We start from the raw sequence: 22275 nt of genomic DNA, 5'->3' as shown, positions 1-22275 counted from the left end.
AAAAGTGGATGTATTTAGTAAATATATCGAGTTGAATGCAATAAAATAGCCAACCAGTAAGAGTCTGATTTCCAAGTTCACACAAGAGTATTTTCCTTTGATTAGGTACCAACAGCTATTTTAAATGACAATGGATGCCAATTCACTAGTAATGATTGGATTAAGTTTACAGATACTGCAGGGATAAAGCATATAAGAATCTCAGTGTAACATCCCTTGAGCAATCTGGCAGAGCAATATATGAGAGAACTGGGATGGCTCTGCAGAACATACTGTAGCAATAAACATAGCTCTTTGGTGAAACATCCAAAAAGATTTTGAAACTGTAATGAATTGTGTGAAGCGTAACACAATAGGGTTTTCATCATGGGAGGTGGAGTTCAACACAAAACCACCAAATCTGATCTCAGAACATGTCGATTATCCCCCACATAATGAGATGAGAAGAGAAGAGTTGGAAACTTTTGTAAGGGAGAACATGGAGAGAAGAGCACTGCAAAGAAAGCAAAGACATGACAGAAAGATGAAGGTGACAGAGATAAGAGTTGGAGATCTGGTGTTGGTGAGGATGAAGGAGAAGTCAAGTGAGCACAACAATGAGACAAAGAAATTTCTTGAATCATATTATGGGCCTTTTGAGGTAATGGCAATTCCACATCCAAATGCATACTGTTTAGTTTGCCCCCCCAGACAAACAAAATACTTTGCGTGAGAAATATAAATGAGATAAAGTTATATAATGAAAGAGGATCATGATGGAATATGTTGAAGTGAGTGAGACTGGAGAGAGTGGTGTATGTGTGTGTGTGTTTTTTAAATATATATATATTTTTTAATAGTTAATTTCACGTTTCCAAGTGTATTTATATACAACTTCTGAAGGGTAAAGATTCAGTATTAATCCTAAAATGAGTATTACTTGACCAGTGACTTTGTAATAACACTGTAGGATTTTATCAAGTGCACATTTAAAGATTTTTGTTATTGCTTGGATTTTAAGTTATATATAGTTATTGTACACAAGCAGGAGGGTAAAATGGGCCATTTGATTTACGAAAGAAGTAGTTGGGGATTAATGGTTAATTTTCTTGTCAGATATTGAGTTGGACTTTGTTTCACTGATACTGAGAGGACTACTACGATGCACAGCTGGAAATTATTTTGCATTTTTCACATTACTTTGAGAATCGAATCCCAAACTGGAGGTTTGATTTGTGCATTTCTTAAGCTTTGTTTGGTTTTCCTTAATGACTTATCACAGTAAAATTTCAGTGAATGTGGCTTTCATTAGAATATCTTAGCTTGTTTCGCATTTGGGAGTCCAAGTACTTATATGGAGGAGGATGGGTTGATGCAGTGGGTGATACTTGGACTGTCAGTGAAAAGGACTCTGGATTGGACATACTGACTCAACGGTTGCAAGAGACAAAACTGATAAAACCAAATGTATCAGTGAGTGTTGAAAGTTTGTGCTGTGGATAATGAAACTGGAAGCAGAGTACACAAGAGAGTGCAAAATGTGTTTCATTGGTGTAAAGTTCACATATATATGTTTTACAGGAAAAAGAAAGAACTCATTTATGAAATTCTGTGTGGCATAAGAGTACATTAATTTTAAAGCATTTCATTGTATATTTGTAAATCTTAAGCCTTTTCAATAAAAATTTGGATGTTTATATTTAACACGGAATGGAAAGTAATTTTAACCATCTTCCACATTTCTGACACATAGGTAATATTACCCGTATATTTTGTAAATACTGGAATTCTATTTGTCACTTATAGTTTTATGTATTGTTTACTTTTTATTTATTTAATGCTGGAATGTCCTCTGGGAACATATGTTTTCATACAACAGCATCGTTTAAGTATTGTCCCGAACTAAAAGTAAATAGTCTTTTTAAATTTCATGTCCCTCAGACTAATCATTAAGAAATTTTGCTCTTCATTTGTGATTTGACCAAAATCTCTGGGGGGGGGGGGGGGTTTATTATAACACTACTATAACATCGATGACCAGTGGTAGGCAACATCATAGAGGCTCTTTGAATTAATGCAAAGACACTATTTCCACACATTGGTTATTTTTGCAGGAAATCAGTAGACTTACATAATGTATCCATGTGCCATATGTCCTACAAGAATTTTCCACAGAATTAAAAGACAATAGTGATATTTGCTCAAGAACATCAAAATTTAGCCATAGAAAATAGTTTTAGAATGCCAGAATGTGGGAAAGTTGTAGAAATCTTTGTTATTTTGGATGGACTACTTTATGTGTCAGAATGTGGCAGAAGCAGCCCAAGTGAAGAGGGGCCCAGACACAGGTTGCTTGGGGTCTTTACCGTTGGGCAGCACTGGAGTGTGGATGTGACCACTTAACTGGAATAAAGTAATATGTTTTAAAACAGTGACTTTTATTTAGCCCAACCAGCTGCATTAAGTGAACAAATATCACGTAAAGCTAGTATTGTCAAGATGCTAAGTGAAATCGTCCCTAGAGAGAGCCAATATATTAACAGAAAACAACTACGAATTCTTCGCAGTGAGCAGAACCAAAAAGCTTTACAAGGCCCAGCCTCTGATGAAGTAGGATAACCCCATGGACTAAGAGTGGACTGGACAGGTCTTGCAGCTGGGTCTTATAGGGGGATGGGATTGAGAGTGGCAGTGGGATGGACTATGATATTGGGTGGCCAACAGAACACCACTTTTGGAGGGATGGGATGGATCTTGGGGAGGATGTCCCTAATTTCAGACTCAATGATGGATAATCAAAGACCTGACGAAACACGTGGTTCAGTTGTTCTAGTCTGGCATGGTGTAGGGTGATGAAGGGGGCGTTCTGTTATAGTTAGTTCTTGGGGTTGATGGGAGGGTTGGGGATGTGAGGTGTCATGGCATAGTAAATCTATTAGTGAACTAAGTGTGGGGGGATAGTGCCCGTCTGTGAAGGCCTTTATAAGACTTTCAGCATACTGGAAAATGGAATTCTTGTCACTGCAGATTTGCCATCCCCAAGTGCCCAGGCTGTATTGGAGGGATGTTTTGATGTGGAAGGGATGGAAGCTGTCAATATGCAGGAGTGTGGTGGAGCCTTTAGGCTGACTCCTTCATCTATAGACTATGCAAGAGTAAACCAATCCCAGAGTTCCAACACAATCTCTAATCCCTGCTTGAAATCTTGCGCCCTTTCCAGAACCTCTACCCAGAATCTGTTTCCCTCTTCACACTGCGACATACTCCATGAAGTCCACAAAACCCAACAATCCTGGACATCCCACTGTAGCTGGTTATTGTGCAACCACTGAAAGAATATCGGCTCTCACTGACCAACGCCTCCTACCAAGAGCCTGAAATCTAGCATCCCTTGTCAAACATACCAACCACTTCCTTCACTTAATCTCCATCATCCCCAGCCCTTTACCTCTTGGATCTCTACTTGTCATGATGCCATTTCCCCATACACCAACATCCCTTATGACCACAGTCTTGCCACTACTGAACAGTACCTCACACAATGTCCTTCAGACTGCAAACCCACTACATTATTCCTCATACATATTACTAAATTTATCTAAAAACAAAGATGATGAGACTTACCAAACAAAAGCGCTGGCAGGTCGATAGACACACAAACAAACACAAACATACATACAAAATTCAAGCTTTCGCAACAAATGGTTGCTTCATCAGGAAAGAGGGAAGGAGAGGGAAAGACGAAAGGATGTGGGTTTTAAGGGAGAGGGCAAGGAGTCATTCCAATCCCGGGAGTGGAAAGACTTACCTTAGGGGGAAAAAAGGACAGGTATACACTCGCACACACACACATATCCATTCGCACAAACACAGACACAAGCACACATTTGTAAAGGCAAAGAGTATGGGCAGAGATGTCAGTCGAGGTGGAAGTAAAGAGGCAAAGATGTTGTTGAAAGACAGGTGAGGTATGAGTGGCGGCAACTTGAAATTAGCGGAGGTTGAGGCCTGGCGGATAACAAGAAGAGAGGATATAATGAAGGGCAAGCTCCCATCTCCGGAGTTCTGACAGGTTGGTGTTAGTGGGAAGTATCCAGATAACCCAGATGGTGTAACACTGTGCCAAGATGTACTGGCCGTGCACCAAGGCATGTTTAGCCACAGGGTGATCCTCATTACCAACAAACACTGTCTGCTTGTGTCTATTCATGCGAATGGACAGTTTGTGCTGGGCATTCCCACATAGAAAGCTTCACAGTGCAGGCAGGTCAGTTGGTAAATCACGTGGGTGCTTTCACACGTGGCTGTGCCTTTGATCATGTACACCTTCCGGGTTACAGGACTGGAGTAGGTGGTGGTGGGAGGGTGCATGGGACAGGTTTTACACTGGGGGCGGTTACAAGGGTAGGAGCCAGAGGGTAGGGAAGGTGGTTTGGGGATTTCATAGGGATAAACTAAGAGGTTACGAAGGTTAGGTGGACGGCGGAAAAACACTCTTGGTGGAGTGGGGAGGATTTCATGAAGGATGGATCTCATTTCAAGGCAGGATTTGAGGAAGTCGTATACCTGCTGGAGAGCCACATTCAGAGTCTGATCCAGTCCCAGAAAGTATCCTGTCACAAGTGGGCACTTTTGGGGTTCTTCTGTGGGAGGTTCTGGGTTTGAAGGGATGAGGAAGTGGCTCTGGTTATTTGCTTCTGTACCAGGTCGGGAGGGTAGTTGTGGGATGCGAAAGCTGTTTTCAGGTTGGTGGTGTAATGGTTCAGGGATTCCGGACTGGAGCAGATTTATTTGCCACGAAGACCTAGGCTAAAGGGAAGGAACCGTCTGATGTGGAATGGGTGGCAGCTGTCATAATGGAGGTACTGTTGCTTGTTGGTGGGTTTGATGTGGACGGACGTGTGAAGTTGGCCATTGGACAGATGGAGGTCAACGTCAAGGAAAGTGGCATGGGATTTAGAGTAGGACCAGGTGAATCTGATGGAACCAAAGGAGTTGAGGTTGGAGAGGAAATTCTGGAGTTCTTCTTCACTGTGAGTCCAGATCATGAAGATGTCATCAATAAATCTGTACCAAACTTTGGGTTTGCAGGCCTGGGTAAGCAAGAAGGCTTCCTCTAAGCGACCCATGAATAGGTTGGCGTACGAGGGGGGCATCCTGGTACCCATGGCTGTTACCTTTAATTGTTGGTATGTCTGGCCTTCAAAAGTGAAGAAGTTGTGGGTCAGGATGAAGCTGGCTAAGGTAATGAGGAAAGAGGTTTTAGGTAGGGTGGCAGGTGATTGGTGTGAAAGGAAGTGCTCCATCGCAGCGAGGTCCTGGACGTGCGGAATATTTGTGTATAAGGAAGTGGTATCAATGGTTACAAGGATGGTTTCCGGGGGTAACAGACTGGGTAAGGATTCCAGGCATTCGAGAAAGTGGTTGGTGTCTTTGATGAAGGATGGGAGACAGCATGTAATGGATTGAAGGAGTTGATCTACGTAGGCAGAGATACGTTCTCTGCTAATTTCAAGTTGCCTCTTTACTTCCGCCTCGGCTGACATCTCTGCCCATACTCTTTGCCTTTACAAATGTCTGCTTGTGTCTGTGTATGTGCGAATGGATATGTGTGTGTGTGTGTGTGTGTGTGTGTGTGTGTGTGTGTGTGTGTGTGAGTGTATACCTGTCCTTTTTTCCCCCTAAGATAAGTCTTTCCGCTCCCGGGATTGGAATGACTCCTTACCCTCTCCCTTAAAGTCCACATCCTTTCGTCTTTCCCTCTCCTCCCCTCTTTCCTGATGAAGCAACCATTTGTTGCGAAAGCTTGAATTTTGTGTGTATGTTTGTGTTTGTTTGTGTGTCTATCGACCTGCCAGCGCTTTTGTTTGGTAAGTCTCATCATCTTTGTTTTTAGATCTATTTTTCCCACGTGGAATGTTTCCCTCTATTATATTCATATCACTTACTAAATTTATCCTACACACAACCACTTGTCCTCCAATTCAGCATGCCACCTTCCTGGACGTTGACCTCCTCTCATCTGATGGCTCCATCCACACATCTAACCACATTAAACCTACCAACTTCAACAGTACCTGCATTTTGACAACTGCCATCCCTTTCACACCAAAAAATTCATCCCATAAAGCCTGGTTGCCCAGGGATGGTGTATCTGTAGTGACAAGAACTCCACTGTCCAGTATGCTGAAGATCACACAAATAGGCACTATCCCACAGACCTAGTTCACAAACAGATCTCTAATGCCATATCCCAACAAGCCCCCAATCCTCCAACCACTCCAAGAACTAGCTACAATGGAATGATTCCTTCGTTGCCCAATACCATGCCAAAATGCAACTAATGATCCACATCCTTAATCAGGGCTTTGATTATCTATCATCACACCCTTAAATGAGGGACATTCTAACCGAGATCCTTCTCACCCCTCCAAAAGAGGTTTTCCATCACCCATGCAACCTCCACAGCATCCTAGTCCATCCCTGTGCTACTCCCAATCCCAATGCCTTGCCACAGGGTTCATATCCATGAGGTAGACCGAGCGAGGTGGCGCAGTGGTAGCACATTGGACTCGCATTCGGAAAGACAACGGTTCAATCCCGCGTCCGGCCATCCTGATTTAGGTTTTCCGTGATTTCCCTAAATCACTCCAGGCAAATGCCGGGATGGTACCTCTGAAAGGGCACGGCCGACTTCCTTCCCCATCCTTCCCTAATCCGATGAGACCGATGACCACGCTGTCTGGTCTCCTTCCCCAAACCAACCAACCAACCAACCAACCAACCATGAGGTAGACTCAGGTATAAGACCTGCACAGTCCACCCACCCAGCTCTTCCTATTCCAGTCCTGTCCTACCCCGTCAGCAGATGGGCCACCTGTGAAAGCAGCCATGTCATATACCAGTTCTGCTGCAATCATTGCGTAGCTTTTTATATTGATGTGACTACAAAACAGCTGTCCACCAGGGTGAATGGTCACAGAGAAATTATGGCCAAGAGGCAAGTCTACTGACCTGTAATGCAACAAGCAGCTGAAAACAGCATGCTTGATCTCAATCTGGATCCCTCCCTCCACTACCAGCTCTTTTGAACTGCACAGGAATGTGTTATCGTTACAACACACTCTCTGCTCCTGAAATCAAGCTACACAAAACTACTGTCCACACATCCTCAATGCAACAGTTTCTGGACCCTCTGTCCTATCACCTACTCCCAATTTACATCCCCTCACTTTCATTGTGCACTGCTCTCTGCCAACACATCCACTGGTCTTTTCTTCTTCTCTGCTCCTCTCCTTCTCATCCCACAGCTCCCATCCTCCCCCATAGCCTCCTGAGGATGTGCCTGACATCCTTGCTGGCCACCGTCTGGCCCCTACATGCTACGCTAAGCAGAGCCGAGTTCTCTCCCTCCCAGCCACACCCTGCTACCACTCCCACTTCACTCCACATTTATGCTTCTGTTCAGTGTGACACAGTTACATTCTGGCTTGAGATAGTGGCCATATGTGCATGAGGTGTGATTGCTCGTGTGAATGTGAATGTGTGTGTGTGTGTGTGTGTGTGTGTGTGTGTGTGTGTGTGTGTGTGTGTGTGTGTGTGAGAGAGAGAGAGAGAGAGAGAGAGAGAGAGACTTTTACAATGCCAAAATCAGAAACATATGCATATTAGAACCAACAGAATTAAAAAAATCTATAGCCTGTTTCACCTGTGCGACTTCTCTTTCCTCCCTCATTTCTATAATATATTCCCCTTTCAACCCCCCCCCTCCCCCTCGAACCATGGACCTTGCCGCTGGTGGGGAGGCTTGCGTGCCTCAGCGATACAGATAGCCGTACCGTAGGTGCAACCACAACAGAGGGGTATCTATTGAGAGGCCAGACAAACGTATGGTTCCTGAAGAGGGGCAGCAGCCTTTTCAGTAGTTGCAGGGGCAACAGTCTGGATGATTGACCGATCTGGCCCTGTAACACTAACCAAAAAGGCCATGCTGTGCAGGTACTGCAAACGGTTGAAAGCAAGGGGAAAGTACAGCCGTAATTTTTCTCAAGTGCATGCAGCTTTATTGTATGGTTAAATAATAATGGCGTCCTCTTGGGTAAAATATTCCGGAGGTAAAATAGTCCCCCATTCAGATCTCCAGGGGGTGACTACTCAAGAGGATGTCGTTATCAGGAGAAAGAAAACTGGCATTCTACAGATCTGAGCGTGGAATGTCAGATGCCATAATTGGGCAGGAAGGTTAGAAAATTTAAAAAGGGAGATGGATAGGTTAAAGTCAGATATAGTAGGAATTAGTGAAGTTTGGTGGCAGGAGGAACAAGACTTTTGGTCAGGTGACTACAGGGTTATAAACACAAAATCAAATAGGGGTAATGCAGGAGTCGGTTTAATAATGAATAAAAAAATAGGAATGCGGGTAAGCTACTACAAGCAGCATAGTGAACGCATTATTGTGGCCAAGATAGATATGAAGCCCACACCTACTACAGTAGTACAAGTTTATATGCCTACTAGCTCTGCAGATGACGAAGAAATTGAAGAAATGTATGATGAAATAAAAGAAATTATTCAGATAGTGAAGGGAGACGAAAATTTAATAGTCACGGGAGACTTGAATTCGTCAGTAGGAAAAGGGAGAAAAGGAAATGTAGTAGGTGAATATGGATTGGGGGTAAGAAATGAAAGAGGAAGCCACCTGGTAGAATTTTGCAGAGAGCACAACTTAATCATAGCTAACACTTGGTTCAAGAATCATAAAAGAAGAATGTATACATGGAAGAAGCCTGGAGATACTGACAGTTTTCAGATAGATTATATAATGGTAAGACAGAGATTTAGGAACCAGGTTTTAAATTGTAAGACATTTCCAGGGGCAGATGTGGACTCTGACCACAATCTATTGGTTATGAACTGTAGATTAAAACTGAAGAAACTGCAAAAACGTGGGAATTTAAGGAGATGGGACCTGGATAAACTGAGTAAACCAGAGGTTGTACAGAGTTTCAGGGAGAGCATAAAGCCGTCGGCACACGGACCGTGCTGTTGAACGTTAACGTTGAGCGTGCCAAGTTCAACGTGCTGCTGAACGCTCAGGAACGATGCGACTTGTGCATACGGTACGTGGGCCCCAACGTGGTATAAGCGATCGCAACGCACTGCACCGGCAGTTGAGGGATGTTTCTAGTTCGTAAATCACACTGTTTACTCAACGGGCGCGCATAAATTTCCCACCTTAGGTCTATTGAAACGCACATTTCCTCCGTCGTCCACGAAAGGGAAAGTACCACGTCCAATCAATAAGGACACAGGCTTATAAAAGTTCCTTTACAAATAGTGCGATACAGATTTGGAATACTTCTCCGCATAAGATAGACATTATTTCAAGGTCAGTCTTACTTGATCACTGTTCCTACCCAGTATCAGAATCCTTGCAACATGTGAATTACGAAGCGTAAAAGAAAAAGGAGCAAAATATCTGTATACAAGTAGCGCAAGCTGTCCTGTAGATTAAGCTAATTGAACAAAGTCACCCCTCAAAAAAGGGGAACTTGTATTTACATAACAGCAAATATTATAGTCTATACTTATACTAAACTAATAATAAAGTATCAGAACCTAATAAAAACGCGAATCTTAGGGGAAAAAAAATTGGTTGTGTCAGGACGCGAACCACCGCCCCAACAAAAACACTCATTCATAGATGGTGCCGCTATCCATTACGCTAAACCAACATTACAGCTTAGTCTCTTTTAACAGAATCTTACCTTTCGCTAAAAACCTTAATCGTAGTTATGTTACTAACTGAAATTTAATTATAACACATTGTACCAAGAACAATGAGTTTTGGGTGGATCTTCAGTGTGTCGCTGCCTTCAAATAGCCTACTCTCATAATACGCAAGTTACAACTAATACGCCAGTTACAACTATTCTTTTGTTACAAATATGATGTTTCTCATTATTTTATTGCAACGAATCACAAAGTTAACAACGGGTTTTCCAGTGATTCTCAGTTTGGTGGTGCTCAGAAACGGCGTGTATACATATAAGCTTAAAATGAATGGCAATATGGCGCCTCACAACTCTGTACTGAAGGAGACGGCGAGCGTGTGACATAGGTGGCGTTGTGCCATCTCATTGGCCAACGCTCAGACGCATGCTCAGAATATCTGACATGCCAGATATTGCTCTGCACGTTCGGAAAGACTCCCGGATGTGCTGTTTCACGCTATGACATCAGAAACTCGGCACGCTCAACACTCAACGTTCGGATGCACGGTCCGTGTGCCGACGGCTTAAGGGAACAATTGGCAAGAATGGGGGAAAGAAATACAGTAGAAGAAGAATGGGTAGCTTTGAGGGATGAAGTGGTGAAGGCAGCAGAGGATCAAAGTAGGTAAAAAGACGAGGGCTAGTAGAAATCCTTGGGTAACAGAAGAAATACTGAATTTCATTGATGAAAGGAGAAAATATAAAAATGAAGTAAATGAAGCAGGCAAAAAGGAATACAAACGTCTTAAAAATGTGATTGACAGGAAGTGCAAAATGGCTAAGCAGGGATGGCTAGAGGACAAATGTAAGGATGTAGATGCTTATCTCACTACGGGTAAGATAGATACTGCCTACAGGAAAATTAAAGAGACCTTTGGAGAAAAGAGAACCACTTGTATGAATATCAAGAGCTCAGATGGAAACCCAGTTCTAAGCAAAGAAGGGAAAGCAGAAAGATGGAAGGAGTACATAGAGGGTCTATACAAGGGTGATGTACTTGAGGACAATATTATGGAAATAGAAGAGGATGTAGATGAAGTGGGAGATAAGATACTGCGTGAAGAGTTTGACAGAGCACTGAAAGACCTGAGTCGAAACAAAGCTCCAGGAGTAGACAACATTCCATTAGAACTACTGACAGCCTTGGGAGAGCCAGTCCTGACAAAACTCTACCATCTGGTGAGCAAGATGTATGAGACAGGCGAAATACCCACAGACTTCAAGAAGAATATAATAATTCCAATCCCAAAGAAAGCAGGTGTTGACAGACGCGAAAATTACCGCACTATCAGTTTAATAAGTCATGTCTGCATAGTTCTAATGCGAATTCTTTACAGACGAATGGAAAAACTGGTAGAAGCCAACCTCGGGGAAGATCAGTTTGGATTCCGTAGAAATATTGGAACACATGAGGCAATACTGACCCTACGACTTATCTTAGAAGCTAGATTAAGGAAAGGCAAACTGACGTTTCTAGCATTTGTAGACTTAGAGAAAGCTTTTGACAATGTTGACTGGATTACTCTCTTTCAAATTCTGAAGGTGGCAGGGGTAAAATACAGGGAGCGAAAGGTTATTTACAATTTCTACAGAAACCAGATGGTAGTTATAAGAGTCGAGGGACATCAAAGGGAAGCAGTATATGGGAAGGGAGTGTGACAGGGTTGTAGCCTCTCCCCGATGTTATTCAGTCTCTATATTGAGCAAGCAGTGAAGGAAAGAAAAGAAAAATTCAGAGTAGGTATTAAAATCCATGGAGAAGAAATAAAAACTTTGAGGTTTGCCGATGACATTGTAATTCTGTCAGAGAGAGCAAAGGACTTGGAAGAGCAGTTGAACGGAATGGATAGTGTCTTGAAAGGAGGATATAAGATGAACATCAACAAAAGCAAAACAAGGATAATGGAATGCAGTCGAATTTATAGATCAGGTGATGCTAAGGGAATTAGATTAGGAAATGAGACACTTAAAGTAGTAAAGGAGTTTTGCTATTTGGGGCGAAAAATAACTGATGATGGTCAAAGTAGAGAGGATATAAAATGTAGACTGGTAATGGCAAGGAAAGCATATCTGAAGAAGAGAAATTTGTTAACGTCGAGTATAGGTCTAAGTGTCAGGAAGTCATTTCTGAAAGTATTTGTATTTAGTGTAGCCATGTACGGAAGTGAAACATGGACAATAAATAGTTTTAACAAGAAGAGAATTGATACTTTCGAAATGTGGTGCTACAGAAGAATGCTGAAGATTAGATGGGTAGATCACATAACTAATGAGGAAGTACTAAATAGGATTGGGGAGAAGAGAAATTTGTGGCACAACTAGACTAGAAGAAGGGATCGGTTGGTAGGACATGTTCTGAGGCATCAAGGGATCACCAGTGCGAAAATATTTTGTTGAACCCAACCTACATAGGTAGGAATGATCATCAAAATAAAATAAGAGAAACCAGAGCTCGAACAGAAAGGTTTAGGTGTCGTTTTTCCAGCGCGCTGTTCAGGAGTGGAATGGTAGAGAGATAGTATGACTGTGGTTCGATGAACCCTCTGCCAAGCACTTAAATGTGAATTGCAGAGTAGTCACGTAGATGTAGATGTAGATGTATTAGAGGGCAGCGTGGAGGGTAAAAATGGTAGAGGGAGACCAACAGATGAATACACTAAGCAGATTCAGAATGATGTAGGTTTCAGTAGGTACTGGGAGTTGAAGAAGCTTGCACAGGATAGAGTAGCATGGAGAGCTGCATCCAAGCAGTCTCCTGACTGAAGACCACAACAACAACAATAACAACAACAACAACATTCCCCTTTAAAATAGAACATTAAGAAAAAGAGGGAATAAGAAAGAGGAGGAGGGAAAACAGAATGAAATTCAAAGATAAGTAGTTCAAAACACAGGAAAAATCTGACATATTAGCAGCAAAAAGCAAGCATAGAGAGCAGTATGTGTTGTTTGCCCATTGTTGTCTTGTAGGTGTTACTTCACAGAACTAGGTATTTTAATAAAACCTTCACTGTACATATTTGCTAATGAAACACAATCTGAAAAGAACAGAAATGCATTTAGCTACATTACTAGGAGAAAAATGATCTTCAATATTTAGAACTAAAGCTGTCAGTGGTTCACAAAGTGCTCAATATGTGACCACAGAAAACAACATCTACAAAATAAAATGTCCAACAGGTACAAGACCAGATTTTAAATCTAAACTGAAATCAATTTTTCTTGTCAACTCCTTCTATTCTATACATGAAATTTTAATTAAAAAACTGTGAGTGCTTGCAGCACAGCAAGCAAACACTGCCCAAGTAAGTTACTACAACCGTTCTTCAAACAAAGCTGCATATATACTGAAGTGTAATTTCTCTGAACTGTACAACCAAGTAAATTCACCCCTTTAACTGTTAGTGAAATCAAAAATCACTCTCTCATTGAAAGAAACTCCTACTGCCGTACATCATGTTTGCAGCAAGCTGTTGATGAATTGCTGAAATGAAATATCCCAAGTTTTGGCTCATATGTATTATACCCCCTGCAATAATGAGTGTCTCTGAAAGACTGAAATATGCTGTTACTCTTTATAAAAGTGAGGATGTTATTTGTGTCTTATAAGCTGTAACCCACCTCACATTTCATGATGTGTTCTAAAGTTTTTCAGAAAGATATGTATAATAGGATACTGACAAACCTTGGAAACCTGAATGTCATTAACAGTAGAGAGTTTGGTTTTCAATATGGTGTTTCTGCACATCATACTACTCTCTCACTTACCAGTAATGTGTTAGAAATCCTAAGCATTACGAAGTTTCCATTTGGTGTTGTGTTTATTTCTCAAAGCACTTTTAATTAGATAGTTTATTTATTTATTTATTTATTTACATCCTGAAATCTTTGAGGTACATATCTTGTACCCTAAATGTTGGACAAACTTTCATTAATTCAAACATTGTTACATTGAATATTATTTCCTCGGGTCATTTACTATGATGTTTGTACAAGCATACTTACAACAGATAAAATTCTTTACATGGACATCTTACATAATTTTCTTTTGTTAAATGGGATATTGTTTAACACATAATACAATGCAATACAGGAGGTATTGAATAGAATTGAGGAGAAGAGGAGTTTGTGGCACAACTTGACTAGTGAAGGGATCGGCTGGTAGTAGGAGATGTTCCGAGGCATCAAGAGATCACCAATTTGGTATTGGAGGGCAGCGTGGAGGGTAAAAATCGTAGAGGGAGACCAAGAGATGAGTACACCAAGCAGATTCAGAAGGATGTAGGCTGCAGTAGGTACTGGAAGATGAAGCTTGGACACGATAGAGTAGCATGGAGAGCTGCATCAAACCAGTCTCAGGACTGAAGAACACCGCAAAAACAACAACAACAACAAAAATGCAATACAATACAAAACACTTAATACAAATTGGCACTTTTGCATTTTTACAATATTTGTATGTACATATCTTCCATGACAGAAGTCTTGGCATCAGATGTGCATTATATTTACAAATTCAGTTTACAAGATACTGTGATTCTTAGTAAAAACAGTTTTCCGGAAGATATAGTTCCATATTTTTTAAAGATATGTAGTTTGTTAATGGTCTTTAAGTGACTTGGTAGCCTACTAAACAACTGTGATCCTGAATGACATACACCTTTCTTGCACATGGTGATATAACAATGATTTCTGTGTACATCACAATTTGACCTTGTATGGTGTTCATGTAGAGTTTTATTTTGAATAAACACATTTTCCTTCTTTAGCAAGCTCCTTTTTACATACATCACAACTTCAAGCATATAGACACATGGTATGTGTAGGATCTTAAGTTCTTTAAGGAATGGTTTCATGATTTTCGAGTGTTGGCATTTTTCATCATCCTCACAATCTTTCACTTCACAACATCTACATATATTCTAAGCCACCATACAGTGTACAGCAGAGGGTACATATACCAATATTATCGATTTTCTTTCCTATTCCATTTGTGTTTACAATGAGGAAAAATGACTGTCTATATACCTCCGCATGCACCCTAGTTTCTCTTGCACCCTAGTTTCTCTTAGTCTTATTTTGATTATCCCTATGCAAGATATACATTGGTGGCAGCATAACAGTGATATGCCCTTCTTTGAATACACGTTCTCTACATTTATCCAACACAGATTTTGCAGAACCTTGCTGTCTTTCTTCCAAGGATTCATTTAAGTTCACAAAGCATTTCTATTTTGCATATTGCCCACAGGGTGGTCAAGATATTGCTGTTCAAGCCTTTCCAACTCTTTTGACAATGATCCTCCTCAGGTCATCCAGCAGGTGAGGAGGGTTCCTGCTGTTATGGCACACCATGACTTCTAGGGAATTCAGGACATGGTATTCCAATTACTGTCCTGAAGGCGATGACACAGACAACATGCAGAAATTGCTACACATCACATCAAAATGTGGCAAGACTCTAGTAATGAGCCACTTATGCTGCAATGCGCAAACTAGTGGTGCATCTCTTCAGCGTCAGACACCCAAACAGTCACTGGGATGTCTTTTAATACACACTGTTGGAGCCACTAAGCAGATGTTTGAGCCGCAAACTGTAACCAGTTACACCTGCACTACCAGACTAATGGAGCATCCTCGGGACAGCCAACACCACCACCACCACCACCACCACCACCACCACCATAACATTGCCATTTATATGATGAGATGCTGAGTTTTGGGTGCTGTGCCACTGTGACACTCCGCCTGTGTGCCATCCAGTGCTGCAGACTTCACCTGCCAGCGCCAGCCATCACTATGGGAGCATTGTCCCCCAGCTGCCGACTCAGCTATTGGGGTCTCCACACTGCTGAGCAATCGTGCTGCCACCCAGACAACATGACACAGTGCAGCACCCACTTTGTCGTGGGCAGCAAGATTGACCCGTAACTGCACCAGTGATACATGGGCACCATGGGTCGGTGCCAGGACACACCACTGGATGAAAGCACGCATCTGTAATTGCTGTAGGTTGTTGGAACAATAGAGAGTTGACATGGACACAGATGGTCTTGTCTCAGCCACCTTCACCTCCAACAGGATCCCATGGGCCTGGCCAAATCACTGAACCCAAAATGCTAAGGTGGAAGAGCCATCACCATCCTGACCACTCCAAGAACAGCAGTTCCACACCACTGTAGCAGTTGTTGCACCCTCAACCCACTACACTGCAATGAGACCTGCAACTTGAGTCCACATAGCCTCTCCAGTTGCTTTAAAATTGACAGCATGCAGTTGTTCTGCATTCTCAGGATACCTACAAGCCATAATACAAAGATAGTTGTCATCTGCTGGTGTTGTTGACTACAGGTGATCAGTGTAAGACAGATTTTCAGTGTTTTATGCTTCATGATAGCTACGCTGGCAATCTTTCTTGGCATAAAGTGACAATGAGAGCATTGCATAAACTTGAAATTTTAGGTGTATTGATCAAATGAACAGTTCCAATCAAGAATGGTATGCTGGAAGAACAACTGTAAATGTCCCTCAATATTAACTCAAATTTCCCTCATTTTCACCCAGCAAAATCATTTTGTGAAATATGTGTAGGAGGAACCACTGTATTGCTTGTTTCTTCTTGTAATGTATATTCTTGGCATTTTAATGGCAATTCTACGTAGTGTATACCACTGGATTCTGATGGGCATCTCTATACCCTTCTCTCACTTATTAAACTAACTTGTGATGACGTGTGTTCTCCTTTAGAGCTTCTCTATCCCTTCTATTAATCCTACCTAAGAAGAGTCCCAGTCCAATGGTCAGTACCCTAGAACTGGCCAAACAAGTATTATGTAATCAATTTCATCCATGGGTGAGTTATTTTGTTGTTACTTTTGTGGTCTTCAGTCTAAAGACTGGTTTGATACAGCTCTCCAGACTAGCATAACCTGTGCAAACCTCTCCATTCCTCCATAGCTACTATAACCTACATCGATGTGAACCTACTTACTGTAGTTAAGCCTTGCTCTCATTCCACGACTTTGAATTCACACACTTCTCTACATTACCATTTTAATGATTCATTGATGTTTCAGGATATGTTCTACCAAGTGATCCCTTCTTTTAGTCAAGCTGTGCCATACTTTTCTTTTCTTCTCAATTTGTTTCAGTAATATCTCTTCATTATTTACCCTATCTACCCACACAATCTCCAACATTTTTCTATAGCCCTGCATAACAATAGTTTTTCTTCTCTTCTTGCCTGTCCTGTTTATCACCTAAATTTCACTTTGAAACACTCTGGACAAATACTTTCAGGTAATGCTTCATAGCAGTTAAATTTAAACTCCATGTTAAAATATTTCTCTTTTACAGGAAAACTTTTCTTACTATTGACAGTCTGCATTTTATATTCCCTCTACCTCAGGCATTCCCATTTATTTTGTTGTCCAAACAACAAAACTCATCTACCACTTTGTCTCATTTCTAGGTACTGTTCCCATGAATCTCAGCCTGCCATCTGCTTTTTCTACAACTAATTTTTGTGGTCATTTCATTGTAAGTTACTCCAAATGCTTACCACCAGATATCTTACAGTTATTACTGTTCCCAATGAGTTACAGCTAAAGGTGTAATTGAACAGTAATGGGCCTTCCTCTCTATTTATGTGCAATATATTGCATTTATTTATGTTGAGTGGCAACTGACAGAGTCTGTGCCAATTACAGATCTACTGATCCTCTGCAGGTTGTCTTGCATCTTGTTACAGTATCTAATGTTGCAGGTTACCTATGTATAACAGCTTCATCTAAGATTAGTCTAACAGAGCTTCCAAAATTATTCACAATAAAGTTCTATACCTCATGTACAGTTATGACCTCCATGACCTCCTAATACTTCCTTGGGGTACTCAAGAAATTACTTTTACATATGACAGTTTTGTCCCCATTAAGAAAGATGTGTTGAGCTTTATCTGGTAGGAAGCCCCAAATCCAATTATGAAGTTGGTCTAATACAACAAGAGCTTATATTTTGCTCACGAAGTGACAGTGCAGAAACGTATAAAACATTTTATGGAAGTCAAAGAATGCAGCATCTGCCTGGGTGCCATTGTCTATGACCTTCAGGACCTTGGGAATGAACTGAGTAAGCTGAATTTCACAAGATCTTTATTTGTGGAATCCTTGTTAATTTCTATAAAGAAGATTCCATTTTACAATATGGTCATAAAATAGGTTCCATAATGATATAACAATTCTCCTTCACAACTGGAATGATCTGCATTTTTTTCCACTTGCTTGGAAGCCTTCAAGGGTATAAGCACCTTTGAGTAACTGACACTAAAATGGGAGACAGCTCTTTCCCTAATTTGTATGTAATCATATACATAAGTCATCAGGCTCGGATGCTGTTCCTTTGTTGAGTAATTTTCCATTGCACAATCTCTTATTTTATTACATGCCAACATAATGATCGTGCAGTAATTAAAATGAGGGACTGTATTTTCATCTCCTGCAATAAAACAATTTTGGTAAACCAAATTCAGCATTTCAACTTTCTGTCTGACAACTTTCATTTTGGTTCCGGGATATTCTTGAGTAATAGGTGGATGATAGGATCCTGTTACTGTATGTATGTAAGACCAAAACTTCTCGACACTGGACTCGCATTCGGGAGGACGACGGTTCAATCCCGCGTCCGGCCATCCTGATTTAGGTTTTCCGTGATTTCCCTAAATCGCTCCAGGCAAATGCCGGGATGGTTCCTTTCAAAGGGCACGGCCAACTTCCTTCCCCATCCTTCCCTAATCCGATGAGACCGATGACCTCGCTGTCTGTTCTCCTTCCCCAAGACAACCAACCAACCAACCAAAACTTCTTAGTATTTTTGTGTGACAAGATGGCACAATTTTACTCTCAAAGATAAAGGACACTCTCCTTACACTTGTTTTGCTTTCATTCAGTTTTTGTTTGTTAGCAAAGTTTCACTTATATTTGTTGTTGAGCTTTCTCTGCTTTTGTAGCAACTTCCTAAAATGGTTATTGAAGCTAGTACAGTACATCATGTATAACGTATACTGTAAAATGTTTTTGAACTTTACCCCTTGATGCAATCTGTTCCCTATCACATTTTTAATGGAAAAATATCTTCCTATCTTTCTTAAATTCCTTTTAACACCTATAGTCACTGATGTGATAGCAATCACTAGTCACTAATTCTCTCTTCTGTGTAACTGAGTCAAAAGTGTATGTTTTTTAGTTGCAAACAGTTTAAGAAATTGCCTTCATGAGTCAATTGTCAAACCACTGCTCAAAGCAATATTAACAAATCTATAATATATTTTTTTGTATGTATTAAACATCAATTTTGTACTCTGTGAAAAATATATTCTATGTTTTTGTTCTAATTCAGCAGGTAAAGATTCCAATTTACTACCGTCAAACCAATGCTGCACACAACTACTGATCATCATCACCATAATCAGCAGCAGCATCAGCATCAGCAACCACCACTATTTGATATCCACTAGTGAATGAAGAGTTCCTCGAGACTTTTACATACATTGTAGTCTTCCAGTTGCTCCTTCATGTTTTTTAATTTCATCCATCCATCTTTCATAAAATTTTCATCTCATCTTTTGATATCTATTGGTCTCTAATAAAGAAATTCCTTAGCCCATATATCATTTATTTGCTTGTCTAGTACGCATCTTACGTAATTCCATTTCATTTTCATTGCAGTCATTGCAACGCACAGAGTTCTAATACAGCATTTGTAGTGTGCTGCTTGACAGAGTCATGTTGATTAAATAACTAGGTGTAACATTGCCAAGTAATATAAAATGGAATGGGAATGTAAAGATTGCAGTAGGGAAGGTGAATGGTCGACTGTGTCATACAGGGAGAATTAGAGAAAGTGTGGTTCATCTGTAAAGGAGATAGCATATAGTGCACTAGTTCAATCCCATTCTTGAATAGTTCTCAATTATTTGGGACCTGCCCCATGTCAGATTCAAGGAAGACATCAAAGCTATTCAGATGCGGGCTGCTAAAATTGTTACTGGTAGGTTTAAACAACACTTGAGTGTTATGGAGGTGCTTCAGGAACTTGAATAGGAATCTCGGGAGGGAAGGCAACATTCTTTTTAAGGAACACAGCTGCGAAAATTTAGAGAACTGGCTTTTGAAACTGAATGCAGAATGACTACTGTCACCAGTGTGCATTTCATGTAGGGACACAAAGATAAGAGGAATTATGGTTCATCAGGAAAAAAAAAAGACACTGAAACTAGTCTGGGAATAAATAAATAACAAAAATGTTTTGCGCGAGGCAGATCCACAATCCCATATTGTTGTTTAGTAGTGTTTTTCCTTAGTAAACTTCAAATTGCACAGTTTTTAAATAAATGTGCCAAGATGAAACACCTGCTGTGGAATGTCTGTTGAATGTTTTGTTTTAAGTGGTTTCTCAAAGAAATTCGATAGGTTGCAGCAACAAACAACAGAAGTAAATAAGAGAGAAATTCTTTTTGCAGCACATATGAATCATGATTATGCTGTGTGAACTACATATGCGGAATGTTATAATTTTATTGTACAAATGAAATTCTCTCTCTTATTACATGTCTACAATTTATCTGTATTCAAAAACAAATGACAAGAAACCTACCTCTCCATTCAGCATCTGGGTTGGAAGCAAATGCATAGTAAATAGGGCCAATGATTTCATTCATTCCTTGAACATAACCTTGGCCAGGATTCAACTTAGCATATAAAAACAGTATACGCTCCACTACTTCCCAGTGAGCTTCCATGCCTTCTGCCATTGGTGCATAATCTTCTGGCGCTTTTTTAATGGAGAGTGCTATCTGGGAATGTCATATTCAGATACACTTTTGTAGTTTATTTACAGACTTATAATAATAAATTACAAACATTAACCTGACATACTAATCACACTTCTTTCTAAAATAATAACTGACATTTTTATGCAACATTAGGATTAATGTGCATTAATAATTCCTTAAAATTATTTTAAAAATAACTGTACAAGTATACAGACCTGCTGCTAGGACAGCATGTCAAAGAAAGAAGGGAAAGAAAGCATTAGTCTTTTCTAATAAACAACACATTTCCTTATAAGCCTATAAGCCACTACATGTTATGAAAGATTTACAATTAAAATACTGCACATATGAAAGTTATACACACATTCTAACAGTCATAAGCTGTATTCTCACATAAGATCACAAAAATGTGGTAGTTTGTATCACACAAATGCATGATCCATGTCACTGCTGCAATAACAGGTCACAATTTTAAGTTTATACAATTAAGACTACATTAGGCACAAAGATGAATTATTCAAATCCAAATCCAGTCAAGGTATTTATTCAAAGAAATTGTAGCTGGTTGTTGATTATATATTAAAATTATTATATGTTGAAATTTAGTCTAAATAAAACTGTCAATGAGTTCATCTTAGTCCTAAACTGTATTTCTTTCATTTGTAACACATGACATTGCACTAGAAGATTTGATGTCATAAGAATAAGCTCACTTAACCTCAGAAAATCTAGATCCCATTCCAGTTGTGAAAATTAAGAAAAAATTTACTGAACTCGTCTAATGACATCTTTCTTGTTATAAGTAATTACATTCTGTTTCATGAAATAACAATGTCAAATGACAATTTTCAATAACATATAAGGAAAAGTCATGTCAATTAAGGGAAACAAAAAGTTTCCATTTACATCAATAATAAAAGAAGAGACGAAAAATAAGGCAATCAGATGCCGTGTTGTCAAAGGGTGGTACCCAGATTTCAAAAGGTTATGAAAATACTTCCAATTAACACATGATGGGCAGAAATTTCAGTGAAAGGTTAGTATATGTAACTGTACAAGAACTCCAAAGATAAATTGTTGTTGGGTAAATGAAAGTTGCAGAGGACAAAGTAAGATTATCATGAAAAATAGGAGACCAAAGAATAATGAAGACCAAACATGCAAAATCTCTACCGCTCAGTTGTTTGGGAGACGTATGGTTGTTTGTGAAGAATGCGTGGACAATGTGGATGGGAGTATGTGAGGTAATAAAATAAGAGAGTCAAGTATTGAAGGCAACCACATGAAACACGGGGAAATTTAATGTACAATGAACGTGGTAATATCACTGAGTAATGGCTCCACACCAGATTAATCAACAATGACAACAAAATCTTACATGTAGAAAAGTGGCCAAATGTGAGAATGAAGATGTTGATGTTTACTATGTGAATTACCTACATATCTTTACCCACCTGGATTGTCCTTTCATCATTGTGACAATTTAACTGACACTCATAACGTCAGAGGTAATGATTCTCCATAAATGCTTTTTCGTCACATAAAAACATGATTTTATGACTGTGAAACAAATGTCAATACAGTAATCAATGCTGGTAAGCTCGCTTTACAAGCCACATAAATAATTGGAGCAATTTTCAAACGAAAATAACACTCTCCCTGCCCTGAACACATACATCCAATGAGTACACGCAT

General features: G+C 40.1%; 1 protein-coding gene across 2 annotated transcripts in view; it reads right to left on the bottom strand.

Moving 5' to 3' along the window:
- LOC126413088 (TBC1 domain family member 13) overlaps positions 1-22275 on the bottom strand; it is a 231162-nt gene that overhangs the window by 115453 nt on the left and 93434 nt on the right. For both annotated transcript variants that reach the window (XR_007575362.1, XM_050082986.1), the window contains exon 6: positions 20403-20601. Coding sequence is in view for 1 of the 2 variants with exons in the window: in XM_050082986.1 (XP_049938943.1) it covers positions 20403-20601 (199 nt within the window). In the remaining variant the exon portion in view is untranslated. The remainder of the gene's footprint in view (positions 1-20402; positions 20602-22275) is intronic.

The sequence above is a fragment of the Schistocerca serialis genome, chromosome 1 (assembly GCF_023864345.2).
Source record: "Schistocerca serialis cubense isolate TAMUIC-IGC-003099 chromosome 1, iqSchSeri2.2, whole genome shotgun sequence".
Classification (NCBI taxonomy): domain Eukaryota; kingdom Metazoa; phylum Arthropoda; class Insecta; order Orthoptera; family Acrididae; genus Schistocerca; species Schistocerca serialis.
The sequence above is the reverse complement of the archived record's forward strand: the minus strand, read 5'-3'. Positions and strand labels throughout refer to the sequence as shown.